Raw genomic sequence first — 21,457 nt, 5'->3', positions numbered from 1 at the left:
TTTTGAGGCAGTCTAGGGCATCTAACTAATGATACATGAAAATTAATACTAGACTGGATTAGCATTATGGTGTCTGTGACCTTTTGCTGTTCTAGGTAAAATGTGAAAGGCTGTTAACTATGCCCAGATAAAGAACCTCATCCTACTTAGGTCTATACAGTTACCTTTGCAGTAGCTGAAACCAGGAGAAATTAAGTGGATTAAGTGAAGGAAATATCAGTTGTGAACTCAATGTTTTTGTTCCTTCAGACTTTTATACTATATACTAGCTAAAAATCCCAAGATTTAGCACCTAAGATATGTGATATCAGATAAATCTGATGTCACATTTAAGAAAATACTGTGACAATTCATACTAAGCTCTGCAAGAAAACTCTTCAAGGAAGGAGACAGAGATCATAATGTGAGATTAGTCTATTAAATCAATGACTTCCTAGAGGTTCCACCACTCCAGCTGCATCCTAACAATGCAACACAGACTGTTTACTGTCTTATGGAACTGTGCTGCTCCTTAAAGGAATGCACTTATAAATTATGATGTTCTCTAACTCCTGTGACACTGCCAGAGTTCCTTTATAAGGTACCTACTTCAAAGCTTCAAGTGAAGCCCACAGCACAATTTTCCAGTACTGATCATAAGAACTGAAGCAAGAAGAGACCTTCAGAGATTGGTAGCTCATGAAACCTATTTCCTCTAGCTCAGATGACAACACATGATTCTTAGCCATTTATTCAAGCTTAGGGGCAAATGGAGTGGAAAAAAGAATATTTTCTTACATTTTCCCCCCTGGCCTTATAAACAAATGAGTTATGGCTATGTTATTTTGTTTGCACTTTATTTTACTTATATAAAGTAAATAATAACCAGTAATTGAATTTTTATTAAAAATAATGTCAACTGAGTTGTTAGCTGATAAAATATAGTCACTCCTAAAATATTCTCCATACACATTTTCACCAATGACATCTAGAATGATGTCATAGCTTGTTCTCATGAGCTCTCTTACACTTCTGTAAAACAGCCATCTACCTGCTTGAAAGAAAGAACCCTGTAGTTACAATCCTTCTAAACCTCACAAGTCTTATAAGTCTTTGGACTTATATCAGAAGATTTTAATACCTGGGGTTTAATTTAACTCCACTACAAAAATCCTTCCCCAGCAATTTATGCACACTCTGATAAAGATGTCTTTGTCAAGTCAAAAAACGTTACTCCCAAACAAAATAAAAGCTGTAAGCTTGAAGGCTGGCTTCAAACACACTGAGGGAGAAAATTCCCTTTAGTTTGTTTTCCTGGGGCTACACAGAATCTGGGATTACCAGGCACAGGTGTGTCAAGGTGTACAAAAGTAGGAAAATCAGCACAAAAAAAGCACATGGGATTTCAGGTCAGCAAAATTATCTTCATGCCATGATAGATTTTATTTAATAGAGAATTTCTTTTTTTACGTACTAACCACCAAATGCAGGCATTCCCATGCTAAAAGGGAAATAATGCCATGCTAAAAGGGAAATAATTGAGTATGTCAAGATGAATAAATGTTTTCCACTAAAAATTAGAAAAGCAATGTGAAAGTGAACAGGTTGGTTATGATGCTGCTCTGAGTTCTCTATTTGGAGAGTTTATACTTTTTTAGGAGACAACTGAGAAATAAGAAGTGCCTGTAAATTATTGTTACTATTATGACAAAACTTATCCATACGAATAACATCCTTAAACAAATGTTTAGAAAAAAAATTATTTACAAGGAATTTATAGCCAGTATTGACAGCTTTCATATAACATGTGTTAAATTGTATAAAACTGAATAAATAAGATCTTGCCAGTTCTGTGTAATTTGTCTTCAGGTAGGGTTCTGGCAGGGAAAAGAATTGCCAGATAACAGAGGTAGTTTGTGCTTAAAAGACTGGAATGGAAGATGAGAAGAAAGAGAGGAGTCTGTTAAGGAGACTTTCCACAGTATATAAATGGACTGGAATTACTCTGGGTATCCCTGAAAATTATTTGAATTTGAAGCTGAAAGCAAAAAGTGCCAATGAAAAGGCTGCAAACTGGAGATGCCAGTTGAGAAAAAGGGAAAAAAATTGTGTGAAGGCAGACCAACATGGCAGAAGTTGAGGTGGAAGAAGCAAAAGATACTGATAAATATCAGAGTGATGAGGTTTGGGATCTTCTGTGAGAGCTGCAAACAGAAACCCAGCACTGATCACTGCTGGAGGTTGAGCACAGGAACAGTGAGTGGGATCACAGCACTGGGAACAAGTGCTGTGACACAAAAGGAAGGCCATGGCAAACTTCAGGAAAAACGCAGTAATTTTTTTTTTTTTTTCCAAAATTTAACTTGAATTTTTATTGCTAGACAATTGGTAGACTGAAAGTACACTGCATGTGACTACCTCCAGAAGAGTAGCTGAAACAGAAGTAGATAAAGTTGCTCAGCAGAACATAAAGAAGAAAAATGAGGTTACTATAAACAAAAGTATAGAAACTACCACTAAAAAAAAGCAGTAACTGAGGTACAGATAATTTGAGTAACACAAGAAAAGTAAAGAAAGCAATGACCTTTTTATTACAGCTTAACTGAATGGGTATTTTCTTGGAAAAGATATCTGTAGTTATTAAGCTACTTTCCAGGGTATCAGCAATATCTGGAAGGGAATGGAAGCTGTTGGTATATTTATATTTGATTTGCTTTTTATTTTAAAAAATGTACAAAACTCAAATTGACACAGAATTTTAAGTGATTAAATTAGGAAATCTGAGATTTTGAAGATGCATGGTACTGAAGAAAGTTACTAATTCTGAAGAAAAAATATTAAAACTAACAAAATGTTTTGTTTTGGTCTCCTACTCTGGCAATGAAAGCATCAGAAAATTGATTGGGTCTTCATCTGTGCAGGCTGATTAAAGCACAACCCTATTGTCTGGAACAATATGGAAGGCAGCTAGAGGAAATAAAATCCACAGAAAACAAAACACAGTCAAAAAATATACACACGTATCAAGATATTGATGTCATATGCAATAATTACAATGAAATTTTAAAACACAGTAAAGAATCACATGTGAAAACCATAAGATTTTGCTATTAAACAGCACAGCATCCTGACAGGTATTGTCTACCAAACAGGGGAGCACTGACAATGCTGCACTAAGTCTTTACTCAAGTGCTTCAATGACTGCATTTTTATTTTCTTTGCCTTACAAGCATGGCACAATTAAGCCAAAGCTTGTATTAAAGTGGAAAATTCTTTGGGTTTTTCAGTTTTATTTTGATCAAACCAGCATGAGTTCCTTTTGAGTGACATTTACAGGGATTTAATAACATCTGAATGCAGGTTACATTCCACTACCAATTCAGCTTGGCTGTGTGCATTTACCAGGTCAACTAAGTCTGTAGTGAAATATTATTTTTGAGCTCTTGTTTTGCAGGCCAGGCTGTGTCAGAAGAACAGAACTCTGCAGTACAACATGCACAATGCTAAATAACTGAGAAGGAAAATTTCTTACCTCCAGCAACTAGCCCAGACTCTCCTAACTGAATTGCTACCCCAAAGCCACCAAGCTTTACTGGGGCTGAATTCTCTTTTGAGGCAAGCAGTACACAGTGTGGCTGAAAAGACAAAAATCCAGACAAATTATTACATTGTTTGAGAAAAACAATCTCTATTTTAGAATGTACTTTCATAAATCTGTGAGCAGGGGTTAGATTTTGGGTTTTTTAAAATAATTTCTTAATTTCAATTATCTTCTTTTCTGGCATGGACTCCTCTTTCTACATTGGCTTCCCTTCTATTGCCCCAGGCATAGCAAAATCCTTTCAGAACTTATCAAAACTAGTAAGGAACACAAAAGTGAAACCATGGTAAAATGGAGATAAATAACTCATGTCTATAATTTCTTACCTGGTATTACTTTTCCTTTTTGTCTTTCATCCTATTAACCCTTACACTGTTTCAATTACCCAGCTGAATTATCCTGCCTATGATATGTTTTGTGGGGTCTTATCCTTCCCACAGAGAACATAAAACTCTGTTTTGAGCCTTAATCACAGAATTCACTCTGCACTTCTCAAGTGCAGGAAAGAAAAGGAACACCCCAGGAATGAGGTGATGTCTTTAGGTGATATTCTTTAGGTGTCTAAACTGGATTTCAGGCATAGCCATCTATACCTTTGATTTTTCACAACTAAGAGTGAGGTGTAATGTATAAAAATGATATAATATTATACAACAATTCAGGTGGGTACTGACTGCTGTAGGAGGAAGCAACATACAGACAAAATCTGTTAGAACACAATTTGGTATTAAATACACATACCCAAACAACTGCATTTAATTTAGAACTTCCTGCATTTACTCAAAGCCTCTATTTTCAATACTATATTATTTAAAATGAAGAACCTCAAATTTGTATACTACTTCCTGAGAATACATTACTGCTTAAATTGCAAAACTAAGAACTCAAAAAAGTGCACAGGACCTACCAGAAGTTCCTTCTGACTACCTGTAAAGTTATCATCTCTATACACCTGTGTCTTTTTGTAAAAGCTTAAATTATATGAGAACAAAGACCTTCAAAACAATGTTTTTGAGATCTTAATTTAATTTAGGCCTTGTCATATTAGGTCTTCTAGAATCTACTCTTAAATTTCCAATTTATAAATGTAATTTTCAATTCCTCACACCCCTCTTGGAAGAGTATTAGCAGGTGGTATTACTGCTGCATATTGTATTTCACTTCTGCTTCAGTGAAATGGTTAAGATGCACACTTCAGGCACTTTCACATCCTCTCGTCACTGTCATTTGGAGTGGGAAAGAATTCTAATTCCAGACAAGGAAAAAGGTAGATGGGAGAACTATACAAACATTTACAAAATGTCCCATTACACTGTGGTGGTGACTTATCTTTACCCTCTACTGGAAAAAAGTGATGCTACTTCCACGAAGCATCAAAGAGATGACAGATTGTACCAACATCATCATCACCCCAAAACCACTGGCACTGCTCACCAGAAACAGACTCTGAGAAAAAAACTTCGAATCTGCAATTCAGAACAAAACTGAGAAAAATTTATTACAGAACCTCTCTCAGCAGAGCCCAAATAAACTGGATATAGCCAGTTCAAAATGCCTTTAAAAAAACAAAGCAAACCAGTTGCAACACAAGTTAAAACTTCCCCCTGTTGCCAATTGTACAAGTCAGCTGGAGCTCACCACTTTCAGAGAGAAGCTGCTGCTGCAGCTTTCTAATAAAAGGACCTGCACGTTTCTCCTCCCTGTCTTCACCAGTGCTTTTGAGAACCAGCAGAACTTCTTAGCACATAAATGGTAAGTAACTTCTTTTATACTTAAGCTATAGTTCTCTTAATTATAATTCTCTTAATATCTAGGTTTAAGCACATCTGCTTGCTTAGAGGTGACACAACTCAGGAGAGTGAAAAGTTTTGCTCCCAATCCATTTGCAGCGTAACCCAAGTTTCTCTCTCATTAATCTAAACTTCCTTATACAAGTCCCCATAGCAAACATTTTCATAGAAAAGCAATTTAAACATTAAGTCATTGCACTAGATGGGTTTCAAGATGTATTTGAAAACATTGCAGTTTGAAATCAATCTCTTGAAATTACTTGCTCTGACAATATCATGTGGCAAGAAGTATGAGAACAGCTGGTCTTGAAACTGCTAATGTACCCCACCACTTTAATGGAATTGGGGGTCAGACAACATAGAATGTTGAAATGTTTTAGAACTCTCCTCTCAAGAATTCATATTCTGTAAGTACATTAGGTCTTCTTGACAATTTTGCCTGAAGTGTTGCCATTTTCACTGCTGTGGCTGCATCACAGAATTAAATGCAAATTTGCATTTTTTAAGACCTAGCATGCAAATTGCATGTCCTAGACAGAGACCTAGCATAAAAGTTATTTTAGGATTACATATACAGCAGTCTTTCTTTGGGTTTTTTTTGTTGTTTTTTTTTTTCCATAACAGTTGCCAGACAACTAAGTTCAGAGAGCTAAAACCACTTCTGAAAATTTTGTGACATTACAGGAAAAAAACCTCTTTCCACTGTAAAATATTCTAAATAAACTTTTTTATGGCATTTCTTGTTGCAATGACAAACAAGTTGAAGACTAAAGTTTTATCATTACTTATCAGTGATAACCATCTCCCTAAACGCCTTCATGTGACTGCTTCTCCAACCCACATACTTCTAGTTTTCCTTTGTTGGTCAAGGCTGATTTTATCCTTCACATTGTACCTTCCTGGTCAGCAGTAAGCTTAGAGAAATTAAAAACTATTCAATGAAAGCAAAGAAAACCATGAAAACAAGAAAGGTTTGAAAACAACCTGTTACTGCATTATTGCGATTTCCAGTTAATAGTAATTTATTTGTGTAATACTGATTTGTGAATAGCCAAGAAAAGGAAAAAAAAACACATTTATGTGAAGGTACAGATATTAAAGACAAGCTACTGCAATAATACTGTTTCACAGGTTTACTTACAACACAGTACATAGACAAATATTAATTGATGAATGCTTTTTAATTGAGAACCAGTGAGTTGCATGTGAGAGATCTGAATTATTTAAAATGAACACAGATGAGTTAAGACTTCCTTTAATATACTTCTATGTACTTTATGTCAACACTGAGAATACTTAGCCATGCTCACCTGTCCCTGCACCTCAGTTAAAATTTTTTCTGTGCTAGAAATCCTGGTCCTAAGAAGTGAACTTAAAAAACTTACTTATTCTTATAGATAAAGAAAATTCTTAAGTTTGTAGGAAAATGCAATAGTTGATTTTTAAAACAACACAAAACAGTAATAACGCTGTAATTACAGAAATATTTATCTGTGAGTACTCTACACTATCTGATCTTTCTTGCCTGCAGATTACTTAGACATATTATTTTATGATATCTGGCTGAAACTCTTTCTATACAGCTACACCAATACTTAGTGCATTTATTCCTTTTAGCTACTGCCTTTTATGTTTATACCACATTAGACTGCAGGCTATAAAGCAGACAGACACTTGAACGGAGATTTAATTCTTAAAATCCCTGTCTTTTTGCAGAACAGCTAAAACCCCTTTGCAAATGATGGCTGCAACTCCAGCTGATTTACCAACCATTGGTCCACACAAGGAAGAATTTTGGAGTAACCAAACCAACCTGACCATAAATGCCTCAGAAAGCCACAATGATGCCAGCTGCACCGTGGATGACAATAACTCACTGTCACTTGCTTTGATAGTTTTTTACTCCATTATTTTTGTTGTTGGATTGGTTGGAAATATTGTAGCCCTGTTTGCTTTCCTGGGCATTCATCAGAAGAGGAATTCTATCCAAGTTTATTTGCTAAATGTAGCTGTTGCAGACCTCCTGCTCATCTTCTGCCTTCCCTTCCGAATCCTCTATCATGCCACCAACCGCTGGATGTTCGGGAGGATTTTTTGCAAGGTTGTGGGAACTCTGTTTTACATGAACATGTACATTAGCATAGTACTGTTGGGACTAATTAGTCTGGATCGTTATATAAAAATAACTAAGTCTGTGAAGCGTCCAAAGATGCTAACCACTACCCGGAGCGTGCAGATCTGTTGCACGGTGTGGGCGATTGCACTGACAGGATTTGTAGTGGTAGTTGCACCATCTTTCTTTAAGACTGAGGACAGAAACTCTACCAAGTGCTTTCATTACCGAAGCAAAAAGAATGCAGAGAAGACAGAAGCAATTTTAAATTATATCACTGTACTGATTTTTTGGATAGTTTTTTTCCTTTTGATACTTTCGTATGTTAAAATTGCCAAGAACCTTCTGAAAATTTCGAGGAGAAGGGCAAATTTTCCCAATGCAGGAAAATACACCAAGACAGCAAGAAATTCCTTCATTGTTCTCATAATTTTCACCATCTGTTTTGTGCCTTATCATATGTTCCGGGTTGTGTACATCACATCACAGCTACAAAACCCATCCTGTTACTGGATGGAGATCATTCACACGTGCAATGAGGTGATGCTCATATTTTCATCATTTAACAGCTGCCTAGACCCAGTTATGTATTTCCTCATGTCCAGAAGTGTCCGTAAGACTGTATTCCAACTGATTTGCAGAAAGCTTCATGGAGAGTCAAGCCTAAACCTGGAGAGCACTTCAGACATAAAACTTGGCCAATACGCTCAAGAGAGATTATCTAGCACCACTCCTCACTCCAGCTACTCAAGGAAGAAGTCTGTGATTTGAATGTTTAAATGGATCTCTGTCACTCCAGGTCACCAATTTCAGATCACAAAATCCTCTACTCTACAGCTACTAATTCTGTCTCTTTCCTCCTGTTAAGAAAAAAGAGAAGTCGTACTTCTGGTTTGTGAAAATGAGAAGTTACTTTTCAGAAGAATTTTTTTGCTCTTGTTTATCCAAGAAAACAAATTAGGAAGTTCTCAGACATTTTGTGTTGGACTAAACTAGAACACTAACTCTTTAGGGACATTTCCACAAAGGGGTTTCAACCTGTAAAAGTAAACTTGTATATACACATTAACATTAGTAGCTCGTGTATGTAAATAACAGATGAATTCTGCAAAAAGTAAATTCTGTCTTATTTGAAAGATCTAGATACCATTACAGATTTTATGTATTTTATGGTTTTCTCTGTTTTAATAGGTTTCCAAGAGATCAGTATTTTTACATTTATAAATGCATTTTTAAATAAAATATTTGAGAATTTAGCAACATGCGTCTTAAAAATGAGGTGAAGAATACGACATCTATCAATTCAGTTTTAAGTACAGAAGACACTCTTAATTTTATTAAGCAGCAAAATTAAAATATTCAATCCTACTAAGACCCTTGTATTTCCAGCATTTTAATGAGTGTCAAGGTCAAACACCGGAGGAAAAGCAAGCAATGCTTTCAGAAAATTCTAAATAAGTGAAGGAGAGATGATGTGGGTATTTCCTAAGATCTTCAATGTGACAAATTTGATGTCTGCACAAAGTAGCTCAGCAAGGAACATCAACTCACAGAACAGAGTAAAAAGATCAGCCAGGCTCAGCCACTGGTCTTCTCCTAGGTTTCCAAAGCCACACATTCCAGCTGCATGCTTCCTCCCTGGCAGGAGACTTTTCCTTCCATGTGATTAAAATAATCTTGACAATGCTGATGCCATGTGAACAGCAATGTAATAACAACATTTCATAGCTACATTCTCAGATACTAAACAGCTTTATGTATTTAGGCACAAACAAATTCCAAGCTGTAACACTTCTCAAAAACCAGAGAGCTGAAGGTGGGGAATGTCTGGCACCAAGATGACTAAAGCAGCACAACCATGAGCAAATTAAATGTCTGGCATAAGAGACCAGAAAGGTGAAAGACATTGACGTTCTGTAAAATAAGGATTTATTGTCTTTACACACACAAACAATACTGCTCAAATAAGTAGGTGTAAAGAAGTTGGTTTTAATATGACTACCTATTACTAATTAAGTAACTTTAATGGATCATGTGACTTTTAATGCCAAATCTGTGCCAAAATGTGTGGGTTTTTACTAATTCCATACAATACTCTGATTTTACAGAAGACACTCATAATACTCTGAACAAAATAAACATAAGGCTTCACCTCAGTTAGATAAAAAGCTTGGTTTAATTTTGATGTGAATTTACGTAATTCAGATTTGATGGAACTGGATATAAACACGTCAAACAAATTACAATGACGAGCCAGTCTGTTTTTTATTTTCCTTTTCTTTAAGGAAAAATTAGGGAGTTTCCTTATCTTCAAAAGAAAGATTCCCACAAATGTGTAATTTCATAAAGATATGATGGTAACTGACTTTTACTTAAACATTTCAGCATACAACGGAGGTGTTTGTACAACAACTTCTGACTGTCTCTCACAGAAATTGCATTTCAGGATCTTTTATCTATCATTTTCCCATCCTATTACATTAATGCTTCTCTTGGTTTTGTATTTCTAAGTGCAACTTTATTTGCAATATTGTAGTTCTACATAATTACATCAATTCTGGTACATGTAGTAGAGTTTATAAACCATAATTTCACAAGATATATATGTTATCTCATCATTCTTTCTTTTCTATGCTTATTCTGTGAGCAGTTGGTTGATGATGCTGAACAGTAGGTTGGGGTGAGGGTGTGGGCTGGGGAACTCAGGAGAGGACAGACATGAACAACAGCAGCTTGAACAAAACACAATTTCTAAAATTCTTTTGAATGAAGTGTTACACCAGAATTTTCATTTACAGGGTTTGTAATTCATGGACACAGCAGTATTGCCAAAATAACCTCAGACCTCTTCAGAAGATCACAGGGTTTCAATACTGAAAATCCAAAATGCATTAAATAAATTGACTCTCCAGCTCAGAAATGAAAATCTGAGAGGGAACAGGTCTATAAGAAAATCTCTAAGAGCAGGCATGGCACAGAAGAGGGGAACAGGAATGACCACATGGTCTTGACAAAGTGCAGCATTAAGGGAGCAGCAGTCAGAATAGAGACAACAACAGAAAACAATCAGAAAATACTTTTGGATTTCTACAACTGCATAAATCAGTGTTTCAACATGTGAAAGGCCAGATGTATCAACTGGCTCACAAAGGGATCTGAAACTAGACAGCACTGTCATGTAGGAAGCAGTTACTACTGACCAAGAAACAAAAGAAGGTATATTTACTCTTAAAAAAAAAAAATTAATTCTTACTTTTTTTTTTCTGCAATCAGTTTTCCCAAATTTGAGGGTAAAATGCCAGGCCTTACAAGAAAATATTACTGAAGAACAGTCTGGAAGCATTTTGGGAACCTGCTGAGTCACACTGTGACGTGTCAAATGACCACAGAATCTGTCACTCAAATAGTGTCTTACTTCTCCTCTTCCCAGTGCTTCTTGGTTACCCGAGTCTTCCGGTGAATTTTAACATGAAGGTAATTCTATTTATTTTGCTTTCTGTATTTAAAGGCTAACTCAACACACATCCCTATATAACTGCAAGAACCTCACTTTCCTCTTCACTCAAATCTATAAACACATATTTGAATTTCAGCTGGTGTACCAAAATGTACCAGTCTTGTGCTGGTTTTGGCTGGGATAGACTTCTTCACTGTGGTTTGGGCTTGTGATCCAAACAGTGCTGACACTCAGGGATGCTTCAGCTGTTGCTAAGCAGCCCTTGCACAACAAGCAGGACTTCACTGTCTCTCAGAACAGCCCAACAGAGACAGGCTGGGGGGCACAAGGACACAGGAGGGGACACAGCAGGGACAGCTGGCCCCGGGGGTATCCCAGAGCACATGGTGCCATGCTCAACAGTAAAAGCCAGGAAGGAAGCTTGGCTGCGTTGCTATTTTTAGGAACTCAGTGGGCACTGGTCAGATGGGGTTGCTTTCTATCACTTGGGGTTTTTTTGTTTTCTTTTTCTTTAAGCTTATTAAACTCTTTCCCACAAACCATGAATTTCCACTTTTACCCTACCGGTTCTACCTCGCAGCTCACTGGAGAGGAAGTAAGTGAACGTGTGGGATTTAGGAGCTTTCTGGGATAAAACCACAACCACCTCCTTTGGTAAACACTGGCAGATTTGATCAGCGTGTCACACAAAGCAGGAGGGAGGCACCAGAAGGGGAGGTGAGGATTCTTCTCCCCATCACACTGAGGGGGAGTGAGTGAGCAGCTGTGAGGGCTCACCTGCCGACCAGGGTTAAAGCACAACATCAGCTTTCATTTTTTGCACTGAAATTAAATGCAATTATGGTATTAACTTGCAATTATGGTATTAACTTGTTTCTGAGGGCAGAATTATAAAATTATAAAAGAGCAGTGCAACTTACACCACTGAAAAACATGTGAGAATTACATTATTCCCAGAACTGGGAGGTTCACATATGGAAGCTTTAGTCTGATGCTCTGACAGCACACAAGGCTGGGAGAGACAGTGTCAAAGCCTTGCTGAAGTCAAGGAATTCCACCATTGGGAATTTCCTGGGCTTTGTGTTTTTAGGGCCAGAAAACAAGTTGTCTGCATATAATGATGAAATGCAACGTATGCTGCCTATTGGCAAAATAAAATCTAGAACATGCATAAATTAAGAGTGATCGGGGTTTGAGAATAGAGAAAATGTAAATCATTGAGGCGAATGACACACAAAAATAATTATGATGAACTTAAGGGTGAATGGCATAAAAATGCATGTGTTCCATTTGAGTGTCTTCAAATATATTTTAGATAAAACACACCATTTGTAAGTTAGGTGAATGGAAACAGTCCATCAAAATAATAAGGAAGGTGCTTGCTACAGCTTAGAACCAACTGCAACTGTATTCCTGGGACAGACAGCATTTTCAAAAACTGGTAATACCTCATTACTTTGTTACTGCTCTCAGTAATCAATTCCAAAATAAAGTCTGATAGACTCTAGTTCACTACAACAATCTATTATCATACAATAATTCAGAAAAAAATGTAGCAGTTACCTCTTCTTACAGCATGAGTTATTATCATTAAATTATAAATATTATAGGCAACAGTCAATACCCAACCAAATAATACTAGCAATTAAAAAAAACCTGCTAACTGGAATTGTTCACACCTCTCTCAGCAACTTTTCAGAATTTTTGTGCATTCTTGTATCTAAACCTCAGTGGATGCCACAGCAACAAGGACTTCTAACACTACTTAAACTATTAAACATGTATAGAAGACTCTCTGTCAGAATGGTTTTTAACGTAATATACATTCAAAAATGGAAAACAAGATATAATTAAACCTAACAAGAACAAGAATTAAAGTATATGCAAACTAATTACAGTTTTACAACCTAATTACTAATACTTCACAGCAAGTAAATGTAATTGTAAATGAGTTCAGCTATGAATTCAGAATAGGAAGCTAGCTTATATATCCATTATTTTAGAAAAAAAAAATAGTACTGAACAATGATAACAGATCATGGGGTGAATTTATGCTTCAACATAAAGCCAAACTAGCAAAACAAGAACTGTAGCAAACTTCTGTTTTCATAAAGGAACTTATTTATAGGTGTTGAAAAGCTTTATCTTACAACCACAGATGTATTGCAAAGCAAGCCTCAACTTCTGCAGAAGTGACCAGAGTTTGTTCTGTGATCACACCTATGGTGTGGAGGAAGGAAACTCTCCTGTTCATACCTCTAGATAATTTGTGTGCAACACTGCATTTCTCGGACAGTGAGTCAGTCCATTTTCCCTGCCAGACCCCTTGGGTGCATCAGGTGTAAATTGCTTCTCCACAATCCAACCCCTGAGCAGACAGAAGAGATGTGTTCATTTGGTCACTGATGTGAGGACATGGACACAGCACTACTGCACGTGGCCTTTGGGAATATCAGCTTGGAGACAGCTTGTGGAGCTGAAAAACTGTTAAATATCACTGAAAAGACTGCATAAAATAGTGTGAAGAAAGTGGGCAGTCCTAAAGAGAACCCCTCCACGCCCCAAAAGAGGAAAGCTCTATATAAAGGATTGCAAGGTGTTTCTGTGCTGTACCTGGAGGACTGTTACAGCTGCACTTCCATGCTATCTCCATATTTTTTTTCCCTAATGGAGCTGATCCTGACTTAATTTCAAAGCCTTTTCTGTACAGACATCATATTTTCTGAACTTCAAATGCCTGCCTGCCTCCTGACACTGTAAAAGGGAAGTGTACACTCTGAAAACCTAGTTATGTGAGAGAGAAATTTTTAACTGTACTCTCCAGATTCCAGTGCCATCATTTTCACTGCAGCTGTGGAGATTAAACAGATACCAGACAGAAGTATTTCCTCTCACCAAGGGAAGGTGCCCGCAGCTTGTGTAGGTAAGCTTACAATTACTATTCTTCGTTTTACCTGATGAAATTTGGTCAGTTACACAAAAATTTTCATTAGACTTCTGAAAATCAGTAAATGTAACAATTACTTTGTGAATTCAACTTATTATAATAGAAGAATTTAATACATTTTGGTTCAACAATACATATGGAACTTAAGTGTACACTAAAATGCAAGAGCTATAAAAGTTATTTTTATTTGCAAGTTTGTCAAACACTGCCTACAGCAGTTTTTATACTTGGTGTCTGGGATTTTTATCTTTGCTGCACCAAATCCTCCTCAGCATCTGAGTTCATTTGTTTACAGCTGTTTAAAAAAAATTATTATTAGTCTCTAAGTTGGAAATATGGTTTTTTTTCCTATATGATTTGATATGAAAAAAACTATCTAGGATACACTCCAATAAAACACGTATTTATATCTCTGCATACAACAGTAAAAACTCTCCACTACAGGGCTGTAAGCTGAAATGTCACTTTTTACACACAGTCATTGCACAGAGCTTTCATTTCTTAACTTCAGTTTGAAAATGGAGGAAAGACTAAAAAATGAACTTGGAAAAAATTTATATACTCCAGTTTTCAACAACCACTGTATATACTCAAGAATACAAACCAAATTGCTAAATGTACATCTGACATTAGAGCTATGATAAAGTAACAGCACATACAGACATGAGCACAGAATAAATATATATAGCAAGATTCTTGCAGTACACAGACTAATTTATAGTTAAATGGAGGTGCAGATACTCCTCTGCATTTCTGGAATTAAAGTAATTCTTTGCACTTAATTTGCTAATTTAATTTTTAATGGTCTGTAAGTGGTTTCCAAATTAGGTTACAGACATTCCAGAAGACTGAGAAATAAACCAAGATCATAGAAGTTATTGCCAGACCCTAGCCTGAACCTTCAGCTTCCTAATTTATTTTATTAGATTCTATGCACATGAAAGCTTTGGGATTTAATTTTTCTTAATGAAACTTCAGTGGAAGAGAATGCCCAAACTGTACCCTCACGCAAACTTAAGGTAACAGCATCAAAGGAACACTGAAAAGTCAGGGAGACAAAGAAACAGCTGAGATAAGAGCAAAGAAGAGATGTTAGATGCACATTACAGAAATATTAATTTTTAAATTGTGTTTCAGCTCTGACCACTCAAGAAATCCTGCCATAAATGAACAACTCATCATGTCTTCAGCCATCGCCAGCTACCACCGTAGCTCTCCCCATCCTCTACTCCTGCCTGTTTCCTGCTGGAATCTTTGGCAACATTCTGATTCTGAGTGTCTGGGTATTTTCACAGAAAACGCCCACCCGAAGGACACAGTACATTTACCTGGCCAACCTGGTGACTGCAAATCTGCTGGTTTGCAGCACCATGCCCTTCCTGGCTGTCTACTTTGCCGAGGGGCACCGCTGGCCCTACGAGTCGGCGGCGTGCAGGCTCACCCATCACCTGGGGACGCTGGTGATGCACGTCAGCATGTACGTGACCATCACCATCCTGTGCTCCATTGCCCTCAGCCAGTATGCCACGCTGAAGAAGAACTGTGGCCCACAACACTCCCCAGCTCTGCCAGGAACCTTCCAAGGGCGCTTGCTGCACAAGTTCCAGCGGCCGAAATTCGCTAGATATTTTTGCGTCGTTATCTGGCTGATTGTGCTCTGCATTACAGTCACAGCCATCATCTACAACGTCCAGGAGACGGTTTCAGGAGAGTTCCCTACATGCTACAACATCAAGGTAGAAGCTGGTGAGCATCCTGCAATGATTGCAGCTTTTCTTGCAACTGTGTGCTTTTTTCTGTTTTTTATGACTGTTTTGTGGTCGTACTATTCTCTTACTAGACATCTGAACCGAATACAAGAAAACACCTGTATTGAAGAAAAACATCTCATTTACAGAACAGTGAAAAGAAACATTCTTGTCATCCAGATGATATTAACTGTCTGTTTTCTTCCATACCACATTTTTAGGCCAATTTTCTATGTGCTGCTTACAGATGATGACTGTCCAAGGTTAAACTATCTAGTGGAAATTAAAAATCTCCTTACTTGTCTTGCTGCTACTAAAAGCAGTTTAGATCCAGTTATAACCCTTCTGTTAGATAAAACATTTAAGAAAAGTTTTTATGGCCTGTTTACAAAATGCACATCAGAACATCAAGAACGTAATGATGATATTTTCCCTGAAATGGGAAGAAATATGGAAAGATTTTCATAGACTATAAATAATAATAAACTAATTTTAACTACCTTTAGACAGACTTTGATATAAAATGGCAAATATTTAAATAAAATGGTAACATATTGTATTTTCTTTTCAAATCATCTTGCTACATCAACATTAGTCACAATAAATCCAACATATATATCCAAATGAATCCAAGGAATTTGTAGAGGGAACAGTGTAATATCCATTCATCCATGTAATACAAAAGACATTTCATATTTGACCTGTGGACAGTTCCTTTTACCTAACAAGTCAAGGAAGAAGGTAAAAACTAGGCTGAAGTTGAGGACCCAGCTCTCTCTTGTTGTCAGCAAGATTTGTACATAGGTTTCCCTTACAAGAAGGTTGAACAAAGCACACACACTTTCCTTGGGATGGGTGAGCCACGACTGTGCTACACATCCAATGGCCAAGTAACCACAGCAAGACAGAGCTGAGCAGTCAAAGCTTTCCAGATGGCAAAGTGCTGCTGACAGGACTGGTTTTAGATCATCAGCTGCAAGCCTGGGTGAGCAGAGCTGCTCACTACCAAAATGCTCTCCTGATTTGCACAGACACAAACTCAAACCCCACCACTTCTGTCCTTCCTGAAATACACTTCATAGGGAATGTAGCTGCAGTTATCTCAGAAAAATGCCTGCCTGGGCTTGTTTCTCTTAGAAGAGTTTTTGAGGGCAGCATAGGCTGAAGACATTCCTCCTACATTTTTCTAGTCACAACCACTTGTTCCCCAGTGCTTATCAAAAAGGCAGAAAAATGAATGAAACTTTGGAAACTACTAATCAAATATAATTTTGTGACAGACTCTTGGCAAGATCCCACTATAACACTTCTACACAGCACCAAAAAAATGACATATGCCTGATTATTTTGCTATGTAATCTGCCCAAGGTGATGTCCTTTAAAGTTCTTAGCTGCATCAAAGTTTCTCTTGTTTCAAATAGTGGAAAAGTTTTTGTGCAGTACAAGCAATTTCAGAAATTACAAATTGAGTCCTGCACTGGTCTGGCATTTGACAGAAGAGCTCATGGAAGAAAAATCCCCCAAAACTTAAAAGGCATGAGGGATGAGGAGAGTTAGAAAAACACTACAGCAAAACACAGCTCATGTGGCAAACTTCTTGCATTGCTTGGACATGCTGGTGCCAAAATCAGAAGTTAGCAGGTGACATGAATTGTTAAAAAAAAGAGAATAAAACAATTCTTTTCTATTGCAGTGAACACAAAATCATAAGGCAAACAAAGTTTGGTTTGCAAAGCAGTTTAGAGACCACAGGAGTCTGTAAAATTTTTGGTCAAGCCATTCAAATGAGTTGCATGGGAAGCCAGCTCATCGATCGGAAGACAGGAGTTTTCTGACTGTGTGAGCAAATTACTGAAACATATAAACTTAGTGACCAGAAAGGTTGTAAATGTTCAACTCCAGGTAGGCCAAACACAATAATTACACTTTTCTCAGCAAAATTGCTTCTGAACATACTAATAGATCAACAGAAAAAGGGCTGGACAAAACAAGCATGGGGACCTTGAGATATGAAGCAGGGGCACAGGAGTGAAAATAAACAGGGGGAAAAGAGCATTGCCTGAAGAAACACTGAGAAATAACACTGAAAGTTTTGGTTTTGGAGTCTTAATTTGTATGTTCAATGAGGAAGTGTACCTCAGAAAAAAATATGGCCAGGTAGGACACTTCAATTGCACCTCTGATAGTGGTTTTGCAGCCTTAATAATTTTTAACAATTTAATATGTAACATAATCCTCACCAAGAAGCTGCTACTGGATCTCAAGGATCTAGTAAGGTCTAGAAAATACAGAAAAACACTAATTATTACTGCATGTCCCCAGAAAGCATAAAAGAAGTATCAAATTTAAAAGACTAGAAGGAAAATAACATGAACAGATTTCTTGTTTTGGGTATTCAAAGATGCAGAAAGATAAATAACAGATTCTATCCTGGTTATTTTTTAAATAGCCAAATATACAGTTACATAAACACACACAAACACGTATCTACTACTTTTACTCATTTTTTAGATATGCCTAAAAGCAGAAGTGTAGGAGTGTTGAACTCTACCAGCCAAATCTGAAATGCTGAGCTAGAAGCAGTTCAGGCAATGAAAGACAGAAGTGGTAACTGAGTGTGCTCTCAGAATTCATACCACGGGTTAAGTTCTGTAGAGTGCCAAAATTACCATGCAAATCTACCCGCAGATCAAATCTCAGGTCACCTGGACCAACTCAGATGTGTATGTGATATGCAGTGCAGAACATAATGCTTGGTCTTATTCCCTGGAAAAACCCTGGTTTTTACTCCCAGTCACAGAAATATTGAACTGAATCTTAATGACAGTGAAGGCAGAATTATGTATATTTTTGCTTTAGCAGGTTTATCTTTTCAGATGATCACATATAGGAAACAAGCATTCATACCTATCAAGATAAAGCCATAAGGAAAATTTTGGATGTCTGCATTTTGCTGACAGGCTCACCCTGACCCCAGTTGCACACTAATTTGCTAATCAGTACTCAGGTACTCAAACTACATGGAAATCCTGGAACAAAGCTGGAGTACTTGGAACGAGTTAAGGACAAAATCCCAGCACAACTAAAGCTCTTGATGTGATTAAATTACTCTTACACCTTATATACTCTCACTCTTATATCCCTCAGTTATATTAAGAGATATTTTTATAAAAAGATTTTTGCAACTATGGAAAATTCTACATAATAATAAAGGCTCACAAAAGATTGCAAAACCTCTTGATGTTTTACTGATAAAAACCATTCTGTTAAAAGTTATTGCAAAACTAAGCCAGTGACAAAGGGTACTCAAATTGCAGCAGGAGTTTTACAGGAAAACAAAAGAATCTCATTTCAGAGCCACATCAACACCTCCCCCCTTTCCCTTTTGTTGTTCTCTTACATAAAGATTTCTCTGTACACAAGCTGCTCTGTAATAACATTTGGTAATAGAAAAGACTTCCTTTCAATGCTGCTATTTTCAATAGCCACCTTCTGGGTATTCCTGACACAGCAAGGTTATGACAGAAGAAAAGGAACTGCTGAGTCCTCTGTCAGTAGATTGAAAGAACAGGAACAAATGTTGTGGTAAGGGAAAAAGTTCTTGACATTCACATTTCTGATGCAGCTGCCTCTAGTTTTCTACCTTCCTGCATCTTCTGTTTTCCTTACCATATGATCCAGCTTCCAAGCACTGCAGGATCACGTTAACTGATGGTGAAGCAAATTTGTAATTGTCACTGACTATAAAGCCTTTAAGCAATGCTGAAGGGGGTGAAATGATGTACACAGGCTCAATAAACCTCTGGTCTCACAGAGCAGTGAGAACAATTAGGACAACTGCAGGCCATCCTCTGAAAGCTTTCACATTTTGATTCTGACATCAGAGGTGAATGTGGGACACAGGGAGTTTGTCCCAGGATGGAGTCACTTGGAAAAGTCAGGTGAAGTTCCTGCCACCAGACAACAGTAATTTTGGCTACTCTAAACTGTCTAACTTCCTAATTAGACAAGAGCTAAGGGAGCACAAAAACAGCTGAAAGATACCTGAACCTTACATGGACTACAGGGTGCTGATTTTCCTGTGCAGCAAAAAACAACCAAGCATTTTACATTTCAAAATAACATTCACAGAAAGTCTAAAAGGGAGAAAAATGTAGCCTGACTATATTAACCTTACAGATTTTATTAAAGCACTTTCACTTTCACCCATTCAGGTAATTTCTAAAGTGGTCATTTATCCTATTTCCTTTCAAAACAACATCTACAGTGACATCTAGAGCTTGGATACTGCAGTAGTTTAACGTGTTCAATTCCCAAACCCCACAGCTCTGCACTGCTTTTGCCAAAACAAAACACTGTTGGTTTACATTGCTTTAGACTGATACCTTAGACATTTTTTCCTAACTCATGTAATTTGAACAGGTTCATTTCTAAGGATGGTATTTAAAAAAAAAAAAACCAAAAACCAAACCTGTGATTCTGAGGTTCTAAAGAGACAGGATAAGCATTAAAATAAATCCCCACTTTACCCTCAGCAAAATGGCTTCCCTCAGAGGCCCTTGAAGCTAAAACTTGGGGTTTTTTTTCAAGAATATGGTCCAACAAAAACAAGTGGAGCTTTCACAAAGACACAGCAACATAAAGATGACGTTAATTCTGAAATTCATGTGGTACCAAAACCAAACAATTAAAAGTTCCTAGAACCCTCAACACGGAACAGGATGAAACATTCTACCAGCAATTAAGAGCTGGTATTCAAAAATTCTAATTTTCAGACTCTGTTTTAAGAAATGACTATTAAAACAACGAACTTAAAAAGAAAGCCTGTTACATAATAATCTTCATGATTTCAAAAGGAAAGGAGTAAGAGGTTGTGAATGAATGTCTGGGTATAGAAGACCAAGTGACTCCTCATAAAAACCACCAGTTCAGTGTCTGTACTCTCTCCCCTCAGAGGTCACCTGCTGGGGTTTGAAGTGCAGTTTACCCTCCCTCCATCTTCCCTATTCACTAAAATCCAAGAGCCACTTCTCAAACTGCACCATCAGAGCTTGCTAGTATTTTCCTTAACTCCTACAATGTTTGACTCATTTTGGATGAAACTAGGAGAAGTGGGAATAACTACTTTAGGCAATGACATTAACAAAGAGTATGCATATTCAAACTGAAGAGAGTCAAGCCCACTTGGGTTAAAACTCCCAGCTACTAACATTACAGTACTTTAGGATAAACTACTTCCATAAATATTCATAGAAACAGTACAAAGTTTATCAGATTAAAACCAATATGTACATACACTGGTCTTAAACACTGCATTTATCCTCCCAAACTTATTTATATTAAAGAAGTTTTAATAATAATAAATGTTTATTGGACTGTCTCCAAGAAGCAGATAATATTACTAATATTGTAGCATTTAAGCCTGTGCATCTCCATGAAAACTTAGTGTGAATGAGGGCTGTCATTATGCTGTCAAATTGATGCCAATAAACTGCCAATTCCAGTTTAATTTATGCAATTAATTTATATACACATTTTCCTAACAAGAAGAAAATGCAAGCAGATTCTGTATGAATATGCAAAAACTAGAAATGAAACTGACTTTCCAAGCATGTTGTAATGAAATGCATGTACAAATTGTGAATACAGACCTCCTAAATGTTCTATATTGATGGAATTAGGGTGGGCTTCAATCTTACATGACACAATAAAAGTAAAGACACACTTAGCAAATAGAGATTCCTCTTCTACAGTTCCTCTCCTCTCTAAATTACAGAAATTGAAATTCAGTACTTTACATTATTGTGGTGAAGAAAAAAAGG

General features: G+C 37.0%; 3 protein-coding genes across 12 annotated transcripts in view; 2 read left to right on the top strand and 1 right to left on the bottom strand.

Annotated features, from left to right (window-relative positions):
- CASK (calcium/calmodulin dependent serine protein kinase) overlaps positions 1-21,457 on the bottom strand; it is a 188,565-nt gene that overhangs the window by 80,091 nt on the left and 87,017 nt on the right. For all 10 annotated transcript variants that reach the window (XM_064407296.1, XM_064407299.1, XM_064407302.1 and 7 more), the window contains exon 6: positions 3,512-3,614. In XM_064407296.1, coding sequence (XP_064263366.1) covers positions 3,512-3,614 — 103 coding nt within the window. The remainder of the gene's footprint in view (positions 1-3,511; positions 3,615-21,457) is intronic.
- On the top strand, positions 4,830-10,084 carry GPR34 (G protein-coupled receptor 34). The gene is made up of 2 exons (XM_064407293.1): positions 4,830-5,332; positions 7,087-10,084. Exon 2 carries the CDS (start codon positions 7,109-7,111, stop codon positions 8,252-8,254), a length of 1,146 nt encoding a protein of 381 aa, XP_064263363.1. The 5' UTR covers positions 4,830-5,332; positions 7,087-7,108; the 3' UTR covers positions 8,255-10,084.
- On the top strand, positions 11,226-16,813 carry GPR82 (G protein-coupled receptor 82). The gene is made up of 3 exons (XM_064407294.1): positions 11,226-11,535; positions 13,765-13,863; positions 15,025-16,813. Exon 3 carries the CDS (start codon positions 15,054-15,056, stop codon positions 16,101-16,103), a length of 1,050 nt encoding a protein of 349 aa, XP_064263364.1. The 5' UTR covers positions 11,226-11,535; positions 13,765-13,863; positions 15,025-15,053; the 3' UTR covers positions 16,104-16,813.

The sequence above is a fragment of the Passer domesticus genome, chromosome 2, assembly GCF_036417665.1.
Source record: "Passer domesticus isolate bPasDom1 chromosome 2, bPasDom1.hap1, whole genome shotgun sequence".
NCBI classification, from domain to species: Eukaryota; Metazoa; Chordata; class Aves; order Passeriformes; family Passeridae; genus Passer; species Passer domesticus.
Note: the sequence above shows the minus strand (reverse complement) of the source record. Positions and strands in the feature narration are given on the sequence as shown.

What these genes read in the sequence shown, in the direction of transcription:
- GPR34 (XM_064407293.1), top strand. Translation starts at nt 7,109, where the DNA reads ATGATGGCTGCAACTCCAGCTGATTTACCAACCATTGGTCCACACAAG.
- GPR82 (XM_064407294.1), top strand. Translation starts at nt 15,054, where the DNA reads ATGAACAACTCATCATGTCTTCAGCCATCGCCAGCTACCACCGTAGCT.